Source organism: Propithecus coquereli, unplaced genomic scaffold (assembly GCF_000956105.1).
Source record: "Propithecus coquereli isolate 6110/MARCELLA unplaced genomic scaffold, Pcoq_1.0 Scaffold651, whole genome shotgun sequence".
Lineage (NCBI taxonomy): Eukaryota > Metazoa > Chordata > Mammalia > Primates > Indriidae > Propithecus > Propithecus coquereli.
The window spans coordinates 1,318,881-1,335,720 of record NW_012152519.1 but is presented as its reverse complement, the minus strand read 5'-3'; the positions used below and the strand labels follow the sequence as shown (position 1 = coordinate 1,335,720).

The 16,840-nt window shown below is 57.1% G+C and overlaps 2 protein-coding genes across 2 annotated transcripts; one reads left to right on the top strand and one right to left on the bottom strand.

The window, feature by feature from the left end:
* Nucleotides 1-1,772: 1,772 nt before the first annotated feature.
* On the top strand, nt 1,773-3,359 carry SMIM1 (small integral membrane protein 1 (Vel blood group)). Its single transcript, XM_012660086.1, has 2 exons — nt 1,773-1,977; nt 2,286-3,359. Exons 1-2 carry the CDS (start codon nt 1,868-1,870, stop codon nt 2,410-2,412), a joined length of 237 nt encoding a protein of 78 aa, XP_012515540.1. The 5' UTR covers nt 1,773-1,867; the 3' UTR covers nt 2,413-3,359.
* A 1,631-nt stretch (nt 3,360-4,990) lies between these two features.
* LRRC47 (leucine rich repeat containing 47) lies at nt 4,991-13,922 on the bottom strand. The gene is made up of 7 exons (XM_012660089.1): nt 13,271-13,922; nt 10,602-11,060; nt 9,377-9,493; nt 8,266-8,381; nt 7,950-8,052; nt 7,518-7,607; nt 4,991-7,376 (listed from the first exon to the last, which is right to left on the bottom strand). Exons 1-7 carry the CDS (start codon nt 13,886-13,888, stop codon nt 7,128-7,130), a joined length of 1,752 nt encoding a protein of 583 aa, XP_012515543.1. The 5' UTR covers nt 13,889-13,922; the 3' UTR covers nt 4,991-7,127.
* Nucleotides 13,923-16,840: the final 2,918 nt, after the last annotated feature.

The window sequence follows — 16,840 nt, the reverse complement described above, 5'->3', positions numbered from 1 at the left end:
ACCCTCAAGAGCCCAGCTCTAGGCACCCGACTAGCTTTGGTCGCTTTGTCCACCAGGATGACTTGAGAGCCACATATTCTGCATCAGTCAGCAAGTAACAGGAACCTGCTAGCCCGGGCTTGGACAAATTGGGGTTGACTCCTCACACGGAGAAGCCCATAGGTGGGCAGTTGCTGATTGGATTTGGAGACCCAGCTGTTATCAGTGCTTTTGTTGCTTGGACATCCGGGTTGCAATGCGGCTGCTGCAGCTCCAGCCATCACGTCAAGGCAGGGAGGAGGTGGCTACAGTTTCTTTCATGGAAGCAAAAGCTCCCCTGTTCTCCTGCTGCACCCTGGCCCTTTGCTCACAGCTGGGTGGGTGACTTGGGAAAACAGGGCCTGAGGGTATTCAGTGTCAGGTCATAGCTGTCTCCTGGGGCTGGCATATTGCTGCTGGAACAAGACTGGATTCTGCCCACCAGCAGGGAGGGGGAACCTCGGGTAGGCAGCTGCCAGTTGGCCAATAGACATCTCAACACACTGGGAAAGCACAGCCAGCTCCCTTAACCGCTCAGCCTCCCCTGGGCCCGAGCGCCAGCCCCGAGCAGGGCTCCCACCTGAAGGCAGGCCTTGTGACTCTGGGACAGCTGCCTTCTCCTGCCACTGGCCTGGGTTTGGGAAGGAGCAAACACAGCGTGTCGGGCGTTTCAGAGCTGCCTGGGTCCTGAGTGTCAGGGTTGGCTTCTTGCGGGTCAGCAGTCCATGTGCCTTTAAGCCTGTGCGTGCAAGATTACCTGGGAGAAAGGTCATTCCTCCCCACCGTGGGGGGAGGGCCTGCTGCTGCCTGCCGGAGCACCCCCACAGCTGGGGCCAGGTGCTGTCAGGGGACACTGGGGGCCCAGCAGACGGCAGATCCAACCCCAACCCCACGGGCTGGGCAAAGGCCCTAACGGAGGTCCAGAGCGAACAAGACGCTCTGCGTGGAGCACCCAGCACAGGCTTGCGGGCAGCCAGCAGCGGGACACGTGACAGCGAGTTACTGCTCTGCTCTCTGAGCCCCACTTCAGTCCCGACTCTCTGCCTCTCCAGGCACTTGGGGTGCCTGGCACAGTGACCAGTGTGTTGGCACCCATCAGGGAGCGGAGCTGGCTCCCCTCCTGCTCCTGGCACCCACTGGGTCCCACTGCCCTCCCACCTCTGCACAGGGGCCCAGCGCTCAGCACAGCGCGCCCCCCAAGCCCTGGACCCTCCAGACGGTGGGTGGGGGAGGGGCGGCCCCACACACAGGCCAAGGACGCAGCTGCTGGGCTGCCGGGGCCAGCCGGGGCCTCCTCCCTGGACAGAGACCAGTCTGGCCTGGCCGTGCCAGCCACCGCCCCCGGGTCTCCCGCCGGGCCCTGCCCTGCCCATCCCTCTCCTTGCCAGCCTGCCCAGGGTTCAGCGGGGTCAGTGCTGGGGCCTCATCTGGCAGGGTTGAGGAGGAACTTATCAGGGCTGCAAGCAGCCTGGGCTTGCATGAGGGTGGCACCAGCTGTGAAGCCTCTCTTGATAAAGGAAGGGGAGGGGTGGCTCTGGGGGGAGGGGAGGCCATGGGTGGGTCGGGGCAGCCCGACAGGCCTCACATTCCTGAGGTCAGGGCTTTCAGCCTAGCTGGGTTGGAATTCCTCCTTGGCCTTGTCTTACTGGTGTGGCCCTGGGCAATTGCTTAACCACTCTGCATCCAGGTTACCTGCTAAGTCAGATGAGACTATGCAGGCGAAGACCCCTGAGTGCCCCCTCTCCATCCCCAGGCTGACCCTGTGCTTTGTGGCCAAGTCAGAGCCCCGACGCCTGCCTTGGTCTCCCCACTCGTGAAGGCTCTGCCCCTCCTGCCGCAGCCCTGCAGCATGCAGCCCCCGGAGAGCAGTGTCCACTATAGCAGGTGGGATGACAGCAGCCTGGACCAAGTCAGCGTGGCAGCCGTGTCCAGCACAGAGGAGCCCTCGTGCTGCCAGAGGTGAGGGGGCCTGGGAGGAGGAGCCCTCCTGGCCCAGCAGGCTGGTCACTCCCTGCGTAGACACCTGCCTTGTCCCTGCTGCCTGCCTCATCTGCCCACGGTGCCCAGCCCTCTGTTGCAGCCGGGCTGACTGCCCAGGGCCCTCCTCCCAACCTTGCTGGCTGCCTGGCCTCGGGACCACCTGCACTGGGACCCTCCTGCCCTGGGGCCTGCCCTCCCCCTGACCCGGCCCAACCCCCTACAGTCCACTCAGGGGGACCTTCCTGCACCCTGACCTGGGGCTCACCTCCGGGTGGTTCTCCCCCTAGGATCTCCCAGAAGCTGTGCAGGGGCAAGCTGGGGGTCGCCATGAAGGTGCTGGGCGGAGTGGTCCTCTTCTGGGTCATCTTCATCCTGGGCTACGTCACCGGCTACTACGTGCACAAGTGCAAATAAGGGCGCCCGGTGTGTGCAGTCAGGGCTGGCTGCACACGCTTCAGGGCACAGGCTCGTAGGGATACCCTGTATACATGGACCCCCCTGTATACACACACCCCACAATACAGACCCCCATATACACAGACTGTTACATAAACGCCCTCAAATATACAGATGCCCCATATAAACAGGCCCAGTGACAAAGACCCCCCTGTATACACAGACCCCTCTCATGTACATGGGCCCCAGAGGCAGACAGACACAGGGACATGTGCTGGCACCCAGGCTTACGAAGACACCAGGGCCACGGGTGTCACAGGCCCAACACGAGGGTGCACACAAGTCCTTTAAAGGACTGAGAGACAAACCCTGTCATGTGCCACCACCCAAAGGCACGTGGCTGGGAGAGCTGGTCCCAGCTTCAGCCGGAGCTGCAGGACACACCCAGGCCGGGCCCTGAGGCCCAGAGCCCCTGGTCACAGCAGGTGGCCAATCTCTCCAAGCCAGGGCCTAAGCCCTTCCTTTGTTGAGGCTGGGATAAGGGGTGCCTTCTGCAGATACCCCAAGCCCACCTCCCTGGTGGCCCTCAGGGCAGGGTCCTTCCCACTGCCCTCCTCCCCGTGGGGGCCTGTGCAGAGCTCTCCGGGCCTTTCTGACTCCCGGGTGTACAAGGATGGCTCCGAGGGCTGGGTCCCCCACCCTTCCCTTGGGGACTGAGACCAGCCCCGGAAGGCACTTCCTGCACAGAGCAGGGAGGGGGCCTCGGCCCTTGTCCCAGACCCACCGCCGGGTCTCCCTGAGTGAAGCAGGCGGGTGCTTCCTGGGCTGCCCACCTCACGGGCTGGGCGTGTGTACCCCCGGGGCCGGCCACTGCCAGGGAGGACCCCGGTCTGCCTCTCCTTCCCCAGGCCTGTCTGCAGGCCCGAGCTTGTGCACAAAGGCATCATTAAACGTCTGCTGGGTGAGCTTCTGCCAGTTTGTGGCCCGGTGTGACTCTCGTAGGCCTATGGGATGGGCTTGCTCCTCCTGGGTAGGACCCCTGTCTGGCGCTCAGCCTTGGAATGTGCCCCCTCCTGGCGGGGCCTTCTGGTGAGGACAGGGGCAGGCCTGAGGTCCAAGATGTGGCTGGACCTGTTCCCACTCTGGGGCCACACGCTTGGCCCTCGCCTTCCGCAAAGTCTGCCTCGGGCCCTGCAGACCCTGGCCAGAAACACCCCTTTAGGGAAGTGTTGCCTACCCCAGGATTAGGGGTGGGAGACATGGGCAGCCAGTGTCCTCACGGGCATGGAGAAGGGAGGCCACGGGGCAAGACTGTCGTCGGAAGGCTGAGGCTACACTCACCCCCAGGCTGGGAGCCCTCCAAGTGCTCCTCACTATGTCGGGGCAAGTAAACGGAGGGCCTCGGCCTGGGTGGGCTGGCGGCAGAGACCCCCCATCCCACCCACCTTTGGGGAGAGCAGACCCACCTGAGGTCTGCCCGGGGCCAGAGGCCTGCTGCCCACTGCCCCAAGCTCCCTGGCTGAGACCCTGAGGAGGGGGGCCAGGAGGGCCTGTCCTGGGCCGGGGTCTCCAGGTGACGGTGCTTCCTTGGGTGCCCGCTGCGGGGTCAGGGCAGTCTCTGGGCTACTGCCCACCCCTGCGTGGAAGCCCTCCCTGGAGCCCTGCCCTGGGGGCACTGCCGTGGGCTGTGAGCATGTGACAGAGGCTGCATGGCCTCTGGTGGGCTCTGGAGGTCCAGGGGCTGGGCCTCCCCAAGGTCTGGGGGGCTCTGGCCAGGAGCCCAGTGAGGGGACAGGACAGAGGGAGGAGGGGTGCCTGGCCCAGCCTCAGAGGGGACGTGACCTGGGAGTTTCTCCAGCTGGTGTGGCACTCGCAGGCGGCGCCCACGTGTCCTCGCACACGCTCCTGCCTGCCCGGTCAGTGGTGTGTGGCAGAAGGCAGAGGCTGACACGGGGGTCTGCCCCAGACCCGGCCAGGTGCACCCTGGGCCCACCCCCGGCAGATGCTGGCGTGTTCGGCCTGGGGCTCCCCTAGCAGCCCCTGTGGGGGAGGCTCATCGGCCGGGCACTCAAGTTGCCCACAGCCTCCACCCGAGCTGCCTCCACGAGTGACCCCAGGCCCCATCCAGACCCTGGAGTGGCCAGGGTGGCAGCAGTGGCTCCGACCCCACCACCCTGGGGCTGTATGCTGGGGCTGGACACCGTCACAACGCACAGGGTTGGGGAGAAGATGGGACAGGACCCTGCCAAGTGGCCACCCGGCCTCTCCTCCCAGGAGGATCTGCGGGGGTGGGCTGGGCGCCTGGGCTCCTCTGCATGTGCCACCAGGCGGAGCGTCCCCGTGCTGCAGGCAGGGGTGGGCGAGGACTCGGGCTTCGGTGACAGCAGTTAGGTGCCTCTTGGGTCCTGCTGGCAAGATCTGGGCGGGGGCAGCAGGCTATACTGCCCAGGCCCCAGGCCCTCACTTTCCCCACTTGTAAACCACCACTGTGCTAGAAAGGATTTTTATGACGCTACCAGCAACGACCTCTGGAAATACTGGCGGAAAGAACCACTGGGCAAGGAGCTGAGACGTTAGTAAATGTTTTTATTAGCGAGTCAGATGGGCAAAGAAAAAGAACCTCAAAGCAGGTTCTGTTGTAAGTTAAACACATCTCCAAAATCAAACACGTAACCGCTGCCTCAGGAACGAGCGTGGCAGGAGCTGGTGGCTTTGTCCACATCAGTGAGGTGACATCTGTTGCAATGAGGCCGCTGAGCCCTTTAGTCCTGGGGCACCAAGAAGGCCTCTCACCCTCCCGTGCTGTGCTGGGCCATGCAGAGAAGGGTGACCCTCCGCAGAGCAGCCCAGAGTGACCCCCGGAGCAACTGTCTGTGGCCCCCGGCCCTGAGCTCAGGCGGAGTCCTGGCCTGGGGAAGCTGCCTCAGCCTCTAGCCTTGACTGCCCAACAGAGTGTCAGGAAATGACAAGCTGGGGCCACCAACACATGCAGACATGGGGTGGGTTTGGGGGCAACAACAGAGAGCAAAGCTGGCGTCTGGTGCCCCTGCCGCAGCCTGGCCAGGCACGGAGCTCGTCCTCGTCTCCACCTTCCGTCTGCAGCCCCTCCAGCCGGACTGACGGAAGGCCTGGCAGTGGCCCGGCGACGGGGTTGGGTCTCAAGGCAGCCCAGCCTGTGTCTTACAGGCTCTGGACAAACCACCGAGCGCTGTCAGTTTGCCCACTGCCTGGGACCCCAGGCCTGTCTGGTCTGAGCTCTTGCCAATGCTCCAAAAATCATCGGTCATTTCTACAGAACACAGAAATTATCCTTTTAGGTCAAAGACCAGTGAACGGAACACAAATAGTGTCATTAACAAACGAGAGCAGGACAGGCAGTTTCTCACGCTGCAGCAGATCGTAAGGCAGTGGGGCAGTGAAAGCCACCTCCTCTGTGGCTGGCCGGGTCCTCAGGACCCAAGCGCACTCTGCCTCCAGGGAGGGTGTGTGCGTGTGCTCCGGCAGCGACACGCGACATGCAAAGACACAGGTGGTCTGCGAGTGGAGACACGCAAAACTGGAAACGTCTAGGATATAAAATGCTGAAGAACCACTCCTTTGGCATGTGCACACTATGATTTTTGGCTTGAAAACCTACATGTCCTCGGGTCACTGCCACTGTCCCTCGGCTCGCTGACAACTGCTGACGGCCTACCAACCAACGGAGCTGGCCGGTTGAACCGGCATGTCCACCCAGAGGCAGGGTTCTGTCTGTCACTGGTGCTACCGTGCAAAGGACTGAACTTCCCGACACTCCCCGCCTCTGCGCAGCCCCGCAGCACCTGGGCGAAGTCCTGCTACAGCCTTCAGACCCGGGGGGCCGCCTAGCTGGGGGGTCCAAACGTCTCTACCCCCGCGACAGCATTCCAACAGCAATTCTAAGAAAAGTAATTCTGCCAATTCCAAAGTCACATTAAAAAAACCTGTTTTTGTAGAAAGATTACGATCACTGCAAGCTGGAAAACACAATGTCCTTGCACATTTCCAAGCTCCAAACTGGCACACTATGATTTAAAAGATGCTACATCATAGAAAAATGATTGTGCAGTTCAAGAAAGTACACGGCAGTCAGCTTCCCAATTCGTAACCGGATATTCAAACCAATTACAGTCGTGCGTCGCTGAATGCGGAAATGTTCACCGTTGTGTGGACACTAGAGTGTGTACTCACACAAACCCGACGGCATGCACATTTTTATGTATACATGTTTTTTCATATGGAAAACCAAATGCCCCAGCACCATTACTATCAGCCACGTCCCTTGCTTGGTCTGCAGAGCCAGCATCGAGGGCTGCGTGCCAGGTTTGAACACACAGCACGCTCCGTCGCCACCTATGGGGCCACCGTCAGGTAAGCGGTCCGTCACGGACTGAAACATCGCTATGCGGCGCGTGACTGTCTAGTGTCTTTTTTCCTGAAGTAGAGTTATTTGCTGTGTGTCTACATGATTAACAACATTTTGAACAGTTAATCCTGGTATTTGGATAATTTCATAAGAAACGGTAAAACCAGCCTGGTACCGTAATGACAACATAGCATCACTTACAACAGAATCATCTGGAAAAACACAACAAAGACTACATACATCGTAAAGAACACGGAGGTGAAAACGATGACGATGTCACCACGTAGAAACCTCTGTGAAACAGGCACGACAGACAGGGACCTGCTGAGCAGAGTCTTGGACCTGGTCGTCAGCGGACGACGGTCACATGGGGGGTGGCGGTGGCCAGGTCGGCCTTGGACGGGTACACCACCCTCAGGCTCCCCTCCAGGTCCACCACCCGGACCTGTTCCACCACCAGCAGCGACTGCCCGTCCTTCCCAGCAGCTGGATTTATTTTGGGATCCGAAAGTCGTCCAGAAACTGCATCAGCTTCGGTATCTGAGAGTGATCCTTCCTCTTTATTTTCTAAAGTAAATTTGTTCATTTCTGCCATTTTCTGTAAAGGAAAACATCTTTTTAACCTAGGGACGAGAGGTGACCCAGGGAAGATGTGTATAACCCAATGCAACAAGCAGGAGGCGGCCCAGCCGTGTAGACCGGCGGGAGGACGCGGAGCAGCCGCCACATGCCTGCTCACCAGAATGAGGGCGTCCATGACATCTTTACAGATCTGCAGACTCGTAGCGCTTGTCACTTCCAGAAACAAATCGGAAGTTGTTTTCTTAATCTTAAAAAGAAGAGAGATTTCAGAAAATAAAGTTATTGAAAGTAGACAACAGCAACTACAACATTCATTCTGAAGAAAAATCTGTAAAACAGTCGCACAGAAGCCAAGGCTGCCGCTTTCCACCCAAACTGGGACGCCGTGCACCCGGCCACTCCGCGCTGGCGCGCAGCACAGACCGTGACCAGTGACGCACGCTCTTGGGGAGCGAGGGCCCGTCCTCCCCTTCGCGGTCTGCATTTCCCATCGCACTAAACAACGGGACTCGCCCACGGAGCGAACACTTGTGCTCGTTCTGCCCGGAACGGCCCAGAAGACGCAGCACGCTCACGCGCACCGCCCCACCTTTGTCTTCTCGCTGTTGGTTATTGGTGGGAAAGAAATCACGTCGCCGTCCGCGTCCACCAGACAAGGGTAATTTTCTTTTCCATCCAGCAAGTGAAGATACCTGTGCGGGAAGAAACACAAATGAAAGGCGTAACTATAAACACACCTAATGGTTACGCTGGACACGTGAAGAGCTCTTTAGACACGTGAAGCGCAGTATCAAGGGCACACGTTTAACATGCTTCCGAGAACAGAGTGTTCGAAGCCCGAGTTTGTGCGGAAGCAGCGACCAGGCCCGGACGAGCGCCATGTTTAAAGCGGGCCCCAGACCGACCTGTGCAGGCCCGAGACGCTCTGCCGCCGCCTCTGCTTCCGCTGCTCCTCGGCCTCCAGCTGCAGCTGCCGCACCAGCTCCTTGGCCTTGGCTTCTCTCCGCCCCAAGGGGACGATCTATCAGGCAGAAACCCACAGACCCCACTAGGACCACAGCCACGGCACTCACCCGTCTTGACCCTAACCCTCTCGTTCATCTGTGTAGCAGGGAGGGGCCGACCACCTCACCCCACGCGACCACGTGACAAGAAGCTATGGGCAGGCTGTGTCTTCAGAGGCCACGTGGGGGTCTGATGTTCAAACACTCAAATACTTCTAAAGCTGAGCTTAACCCTAAGCTCTCTGGCCGACGCACAACTGCATCTCCAAAGGTCTGTCCGATCTCGAGAGAGACAGGCTGGCAGGGGACCCCCGACACCCAGGGACCCGGTGCGCTGTGCAGAATTCCACACCCGGGGACGGCACCAGGACGCAGCAACTCACACTAAAGTCAACCCCACTAAAGTCAGGGGTTTTGCAAGTGGGATATAAACCAAAATTTTTGGTTAAAAGTTAACGGGCAAACAAAGGAAACCCCTTTCAAATTACTGCCTGCTTTGCTGAACATTCTGAGAGTCACACAACTGCTTTCAACAATAACTGCAGGCCGGGCCCGGTGGCTCACGCCTGTAATCCTAGCACTCTGGGAGGCCGAGGCGGGCGGATCGTTCTGAGCTCAGGAGTTCGAGACCAGCTTGAGCAAGAGCGAGACCTCGTCTCTACCAAAAAATGGAAAGAAATTAATTGGACAGCTAAAAATATATGTAGAAAAAATTGGCTGGGTATGGTGGCGTGTGCCTGTGGTCCCAGCTACTCGGGAGGCTGAGACAGTAGGACTGCTTGAGCCCAGGAGTTTGAGGTTGCTGTGAGCTGGGCTGACGCCACGGCACTCGCCCCAGGCAAGAGAGTGAGACTCTGTCTCAAAAAAAAAAAAACAATAACTGCAAACACGGCCTGTTTTATTATTTCATTTCGTGGCTTTGTAAGCGGCAGTGTCAGTTTACTTTAAAATGCTTGGCTCAGCCACCAGCATACGTGTCTCTGGAAAGACACTAAGGCAAGTGCTGTGGCACCTTGAGGTCCTGCGGGGGCCGGGCTCCGTACAGCAGGGGCCCTCTGACCGTGTGGAGGTCGTGGGTTGCCATGGTGGCTGCTGTGCGCTTCTCACACAGATCTTCGTGGAGCTTGGTCTAAAACACAAAAGCAAAGACAAGCAAAGCTTTCGTTTGCCCTGAAGCATGGCCAGGTGTCCACCTTAGACCCTCACCCAGGCCTGCACAGCCGGGGACCCTCCCGGTCCTCAGGCCTCTCCACACCATCCCCCACCCTGTCACTTGCCTTTATAGAACGGCTCTTGCCCTGACTCCTGGCCTGGCCAAACAAGTTTTTATTTTGTGGAATCATCATCAGAAAGCTATCTAACAGCAGAATTTCTCTCTCTAATTCTAGAACACAATATTTTGAGATTTCAAAGAGCCCATCTTGAACTAAAATTTAACACTGAATAAATATAAGATTTTAAGAAGAAAAATCACCCTAGCATGTTTTTTTCCCAAAACGCTGGTTTTTAAGTTCTAAAACCCTGGCGTGACGTGCCTGTTCACTTCCTCCCCAAACTGCAAGGATTCTGCAGACAGCAGCACGGGCCTTCCACGAGGCTGGGCTGCCTCCGCCGGGCACACCGGGAGCTCCCCTCACCCTGTGCAAAGCTGTGCGTTTTATGTGAAAAGCTGGGCAGACGCCACAGAAACACAACAGACTGGGAAGGTAGTCTGGCCAAAACCTAAACAAAAACTGAATAATTCACGTAAGGATGTGCTGGCAAGAGTTGATTTTAATACTATCTTATATAAAACCAAATGTATATTTATTTGCGGAACTCAGAAAACCTACTGAAGTATCAGAAAACTTAAGCAACACCGGTTTTCGGCAGTAACAAAGCTGTCTTCGGAAACTAGGACGCACTATAAACGATGCCCCTGGAGGAGCAGAGGGCGGGGCAAGCAGACGTGTGTCAAGAGGGCGGAGGGTGCTCTCGATGGCTGGGTGACCAGCTTCCCCAGCCCCTGCTGTGGACTGAGGACGGGGCCATGAGGCCTCCTGAGCCAGCAGGGCGGATCCTGCCTCGAGTCTTCCTCACCAACACCCCTCCGTTGCTGTTTTCGAAGCGAGGAAACTGAGGCACCTGGACACCCCGCTGAGCCCCGCACTCTGGGCTTCTCTCTCGGACACACCGGCCGAACGCATCCCACTGGCGGCCTGTCACAGCCTCGCCCCCTGAGGACCCCACGCACCCACCTGTGCGGCGAGGAACCGCTTGAGCGCGTTTCCGGGCTGCAGGTCCATGCCCCGCACGACGGCCCCCACGATGTAGGGCCGCACATCCCTGACCTCGGGGCTCACCCTGACCGTCAGGGGCGCGGGGTTTTCAGAGACGTGCAGGACCCTGAGCAGCAGCCGGCCCACATCTCCCGCCTCCTGCTCGGCCCCCTCGCCGCCATCCCGCTTGGGCTTCCTCTCTCGCCTCTTCCTGCGGCTCTCGTCCTTCTCCGCGCCGTCCCGGCCCCGGCCCTTTCCGCAGCCGCGGCCCCCGGCGCGCAAGTACTCCAGGATGGACCGGGTCTGGCAGCCGCTGAGCATCTTCTCCAGCCGCTTGTCTCGTAGCTTGTTCCCCCGGAAGTTGATCTCCTTGAGCTTGGGGCAGTCGGCAAGCTCGGCCGGGATTTCGCTTAACTGGTTATTGGAGAGGTCCAATGTCTGCGAAGAGAAGCCAAGGACTCATCAGACGACCTGGACTCCAAGAAAAGACCTCAAGGCTGTGACATTGTGCACCTGTGACTTCCTCCAACTCTAGACCCCACAAGGACATCACTGTCCAGGGAGCTCCTCCAACAGGAAGGGGTCAGCAACACGACCACAACCTCTGCGAAGCCACTTTCTGACTCAAACACCTCACGCCTGTAGTTTGATTACAAGTCGGGGAAACCACAGCGACATTTTGACCAGTCGTTAGGTTAGAGAAAGAGAGGTGACAAGGGACAGGGATGTCTGGTTATGAAACGTGAGCTCACTTCAGGAACAAGTCAGTACTGCTTCAGGTGGGAAACGGGATCCCAAAATATTGCTAAGATGTTTTAAAAAATTAAACAAGCTATTAATTAAAAGAAGGAATACAGCAAAATCTTGAAACAGCATCACTCTTTCTCACACTGAAGCATGAAGTCACCAGCAAATGCGCGGAGCTCTCACATTTCAAATGGGAAGGAAAACGTGACTTGGCTTCACTGGCGACGGGAGCTCAGCCCTTCCTCTCACCTGGGAAAGGGCCGGGGCCACCACTGTGCATGCCGAGACGCCGCCCAGGAAGCCCTGTGGCCCATGAGAAAGTGCCTTCTGTCACTATTACCGATCGGACCCGCGCAAAACATGCTGCTGGCATCCCTGAGATGACACGAAAGGCAAAGAGGCACCTTCTGCATTCACAGGACGTCCTTCCAAGCCTGGGCAGGGCGGGAGGGTCGCTCACGACAGCAGTCCCCGCAGCAGCAGCAGCAGGCTTCCCGCCCTCCCCTCCCCCATGGGAGGTAGAAATGAGGCCAGGCCACCCCTGCTGTTTCTTGACCTGGTGCCCAGGCCGAGGTGACTGTCCCGGCAGCAGCCTCAGCCCAAGTTAGGCACCACAAGCACAGACTTCTTTCCCACGTTCCTCTGGGGCTACTGGGAAGCTGCCGACGGCCCTGCTGGGGGATGCTGAGCCCTGACCCTCTGGGAGAGCCCAAGGGTGGTCTCCGGCAGTGTGGGCGCCGCGCCCTGCCCTGAGACAAGGCGACACCACATGGGCCACCCTGAATTCAGAGTGTGGCCGGAGAGTCCTGGTCCCACTGGGATGGAGGAGAGAGGCGGGCGTAGGGAGTGGATTTAACTCTGAACAGAAAGGAGTGGGGGACTCCGATGACTCAGAAGACCCCATCTGCTTGGGCTGGTACAAGGACAAGCGTGGTGGGACTGTCAAGCCCCAAGTGGAGGAGACCAGAAAGGAATCTGTCGGAATCCTCTGGCTCAATTGATCAGGCTGCTCAGAGCGCCCAAAGGGAGAGCAAAAACTCAGGAAGAAAGGGGACGCCACAAAACCCAGACAGCTGCAGCGTAAAAGGGGGAGCACGTGCCCTGCAGGAGAGGATGAAGGGTGGCCTCACAGAACATCGCGAGCCGTATCGCTCCCGGTGTCCCCAGCTGGCACGCTCCCCGCCCTCTCTCAGAGCCCTGACTCCAGCGCGTCAGAACAAGTCTGGGCTACACAGCTGCAGGGTGGGACCAGCCGGGGCTGCTGGCCCAGCAGCATGGCATAGCGGCCCGAGAGCCACATGAAGGCCGGGTGGGAGGTCCGAGTGCAGCGGGCTGTCCACAGCTGTGTGTACCCGTCAGCTCTGGAGGCTTCTGGCTGCCCTGAGGGACTCGGGTCACAGGCCTGAGAGCTCCACTGGGGTGAAACGTCATCACTATGTGAAACCCCAGCCAGGGGTGTGTTCCTGCCTCCGCCGTCCTGGCACGTCGCGTCAGGCCTGGAAAGCAGCAGAGGCCAGGGCAGCTTCAAGTCAGCGACCTATTTAGAAGGTTTCCCCAAGAAGTGCCAAGTGGGCTTCTTTCAGGGACAAGAGGGAACCGCTGAAGAACTGAGAGACAAGCCCAGTTTGTTAATGGTGATGAACCGGTGTGGCAAGTGCTGAAGTCCAGGTGCGAACAGAGTGCGGTGGGAGTTCAGAGACCACCGAGCGTGTGACCCTGGTCACGTGGAGGGGAAGTCGGGGACGACCTCCCAGAGGTGATGCCACTAGAGTTGGCTCCTTCTGGCAGAGCAGGGATTCCCCAGGCCAGGGCGTCACCGGGGACAGTTCAGCCACGACAGGGGTTCCCTCCCCAGACTACTCCAAGCCCCATCCCGCCCCGCCCGGGCAGCCCCCGCTGACCTTGAGCGAGGCCAGGTGGGCGATGTCGGGGCTGAGCTCTCGGAGGCAGTTGTCAGCAGCCGCCAGTTCGCTGAGCAGGGGCAGCGCGCCGGGGCTGAAGAACGCGGCGGGGAAGGAGTCCAGGCAATTGCCGGTGAGGTTGAGGCTCTGCAGGCGCGGGGCGCAGCGCGCCAGGTCGGCGGGCAGCTCGCGCAGCCGGTTGCCGCTGAGGTTGAGGCTCTGCAGCTGCGGGAGGCCCGGCGGCTCGGCGGGGCCCAGGCCCTGGCCCGGCGGCAGCGCCTCCAGCGCGTTGCCCGACAGGTCGAGCACCCGCAGGGCGGGCAGCGGCCCGAGCTCGGGGCTCAGGCCGGGGCCCAGCGCGTTGCACCGGAGCACGAGGCTGTGCAGCTGTGGCAGGCCCTGCGCCAGGCCCGGCCCCGGCGCGCGCAGGCTCCCGCAGCCGCTCACCTCCAGGTAGTGCAGCAGCGGCAGGGTGAAGAGCCGCGGCGGCAGCCGCCCACCGGCCGCCCGCACCCGCTCCTCAAGTCCGGGCCCCGTCAGCAGCAGCTCCCGCCGCCGCTCCCGCTCCGCCAGCTCCAGCTCCGGCCAGGCCTCCGACACAGCCGCCGCCGCCGCCATGGCGCTGCCACCGCCCGCAGCCACCCTCCCCTGGCGCTTCCGGGGCGCAGCGCGTCACTTCCGGTCGGCGCCGGAAGAGGCCATAGAGAACGCGCCCGGCCGCTCGCGAGCCACAGCGTGTGCCATAGAGAAGAGGGTCCGCCGCCGCGAGCGGCCTGGGCCTCTCCGCCCGCGGGAGTGTGGCGTGGGCCGCGGGGCGTGCGCCCGGGCGGGGTTGGGTCGGCTCGTTTTGCTTGGGAAGTTCTGCACGTTTCCTGGACGTGACGGACAGGACGGCCCCTCGGCGCCTGGCTGTGAGCGCTCCGCCAGCCACCCCAACCGTGGCGCTCGGCACCGGACCGGCCGCCCCTTCCCGAGCGCCGCGCCCCGCGCCCTGCGGACCCGCGAGGCAAAGGCTTGTTCGCTCTCCCAGAGCTTTCTAGGAAGATTATGCGCACACACGTGTAACGGTGGTGGGCTTCGCTGGCTGGGGTCTGTGTCTTATGCACATACATGTAACGGTGGTGGGCTTTGGTGCCTGGCGTCTGTCTTGTTATGCACACACAAGTAAACTGCTGCAGGTCATCAGTTAACAGATCACTTGTCTCTGATTAACAGACTTCCTTATCTTAAAACATTCCAAGCCTTTAGACAAATCTTCATTTCTTTAACCAATTGCAGATCAAAGAATCTTTAAACCCACCCATAGCCTGTAATCCATGTTTTGAGATGTCCTGCCTTTTTGGGCCAAACCAATGTACACCTTCAATGTATTCAATTATGCCTTTCTGTGTAATTCCTGTCTCCCTGAAACGTATAAATCCAAACTGTAACCCAACCACGGTGAGACCACTTGCTCAAGGCTTCCTGGGCATAGCTCTTGAGGCCATGGTCACGCATATTTGGCTGAGAATCAACCTCTTTAAATTATTTGACAGAGTTTGGGTTCTTTTTCATTGACACTTGTAATTCATTATTAGTGTGGAATGGAACAGATTTTAGTTTTAGGAGCTCTATGTAGCCTGCAGACTTCAAGTTACAGTTTGATGTCCTTACTCCCAAGCCGGCAAGGAATTTCCTTAATGAATGGTCTGTGGGGCCAGTCCTTCCCAAGGGCCTGAGGCCTTCACCTTCTTTCTTGCCTAAGGAGTTAGGGGGTGGGGTTCTGAGGTTATTTTCTTTTACAACTTTCTGAAATGTGGTATAGACGTTAGGCATATGACTGGGTCTGCATGGTAGGCAGAATAATGGGGCTCCCCAAGATGTCCATGTCCTGATCTGCAGAACCTGTGCAAACATTCAGTTACAGGGCAAAGGGGAATTAAGATTCCACGTGGAATTAAGATTGATCATCAGCTGATGTTGAGATTACCCTGCTAGACCCAGTGTACTTACAAGGGTCCTTAAAAGCAGAAGTGGGAGGCAGGACAGAGAACCAGGTGTGGAGCAGAGGGAACAGTACACAGCCCTAAGCCACTGGCTTTGAAGGTGGGAGACGGGGCCAGGAGCCCAGGAGCCTCTAGACGGTGGAGAAGGCGAGGAAGTGGACTCTCCTCTGGGACCTTCGGAAAGGCGCCAGCCCTGACAGCATCCTGGTCTCAGCCCGCTGAGACCCATGTCAGACTTTTTATCTACAGAGCTGTGAGGTGATACATTTGTGTTGTTTTAAGCCACTAAACTGGTGATTATTTGTCACTGCAGCAATAGAAAACTAATGCAGCACCATATTCTGAAACTATTTACCGCTTTTCATTTACAATTTTCAAACCAGGCTAGTGAGGTGCATATTCCTTTTTAATGATATGTAAGAATTCTCTTTTTGATACTTATTCTTTATTGGTTATAAATTATATTTTCTCCCAGTTTTCCATTCCTTTCAGGTGTCTTGATGCCCAGTTTTTAATTTTAAAATAATCAAATTATCAGTCTTTCTTTTAGAGTTGTCCTTTTTGTCTTATTTAAAAAATCCTCATCTAATTCAAGAACAGAAAAAAATTACATATATTTTTCCTATTGAAAGTTTTATGCTGGCCAAGGTGGCTCATGCCTGTAAATCCCAGCACTTTGGGAGGCCAAGGTGAGAGGATCGCTTGAGGCCTGGAGTTCAAGACCAGTCTGGCAACATAGCAAGACCCTAGATCCCGTCTGAGGAAAAAGAAAAAATTAGCTGGGTGTGGTGGCGCATGCCTGTAGTCCCAGCCATTGGGAGGCTGAGGCAGGAGCATCGCTTCGAGCCCAGGAGTTTGAGGTTACAGCGAACTATCATCAGGCCACTGCACTCTGACCTAAACAAGAGAGATGCCCTGTCTCTCTAAAAAAAAAAAAAAAAGAAGTAGATAGAAGCTTAAAATCTTAAAACTACTACTCTACAAATCTACAGACATAATGCTGACTTTGTACTTATTTGAAAAGCAAAATACCATCTTTCAAAGAGGGAAAAACATATGAAGAGACTATAAAGTGTAATCCTCTACTGGGCACAACTAGGAAATTTACAGAACATTCTTAATTTATTCTACAGGATGAAATTGGTCAATAATTTTCTCTGTACATAGCTTAAAATTGTTTAGCTTCTTCAGCAGTGAACCCATTTTGAAAAATAACTTATCTTAGGGGCCAAATTCTCTCAAGGCAACTTAATATTCACTGCCTCTTTTCTCACCAATTTTCAATTTGTTTTCTAAGGTTTCTGGGCTTATACTTGCATGTTTATTAAAGTAAATGTAATTTACAAATTGCTTTTTAATTATAATCTTGAAATAAAAGTGACAAAACATTTTAGTGATCTTTTTATTATATTAATATACTCAGATGAATTAATCCTTAAGCCCTAAAACAACAAAAATATATTACTTATTTTATAATTCTGGTACTTCAAATAAAGACAAATAGAAAATTATGTTAAAACATTAAAAAGGTGCAAATTCTCATTAAAAGTATTTACATTTGTATTCTAATGCCAAATTTAGATAC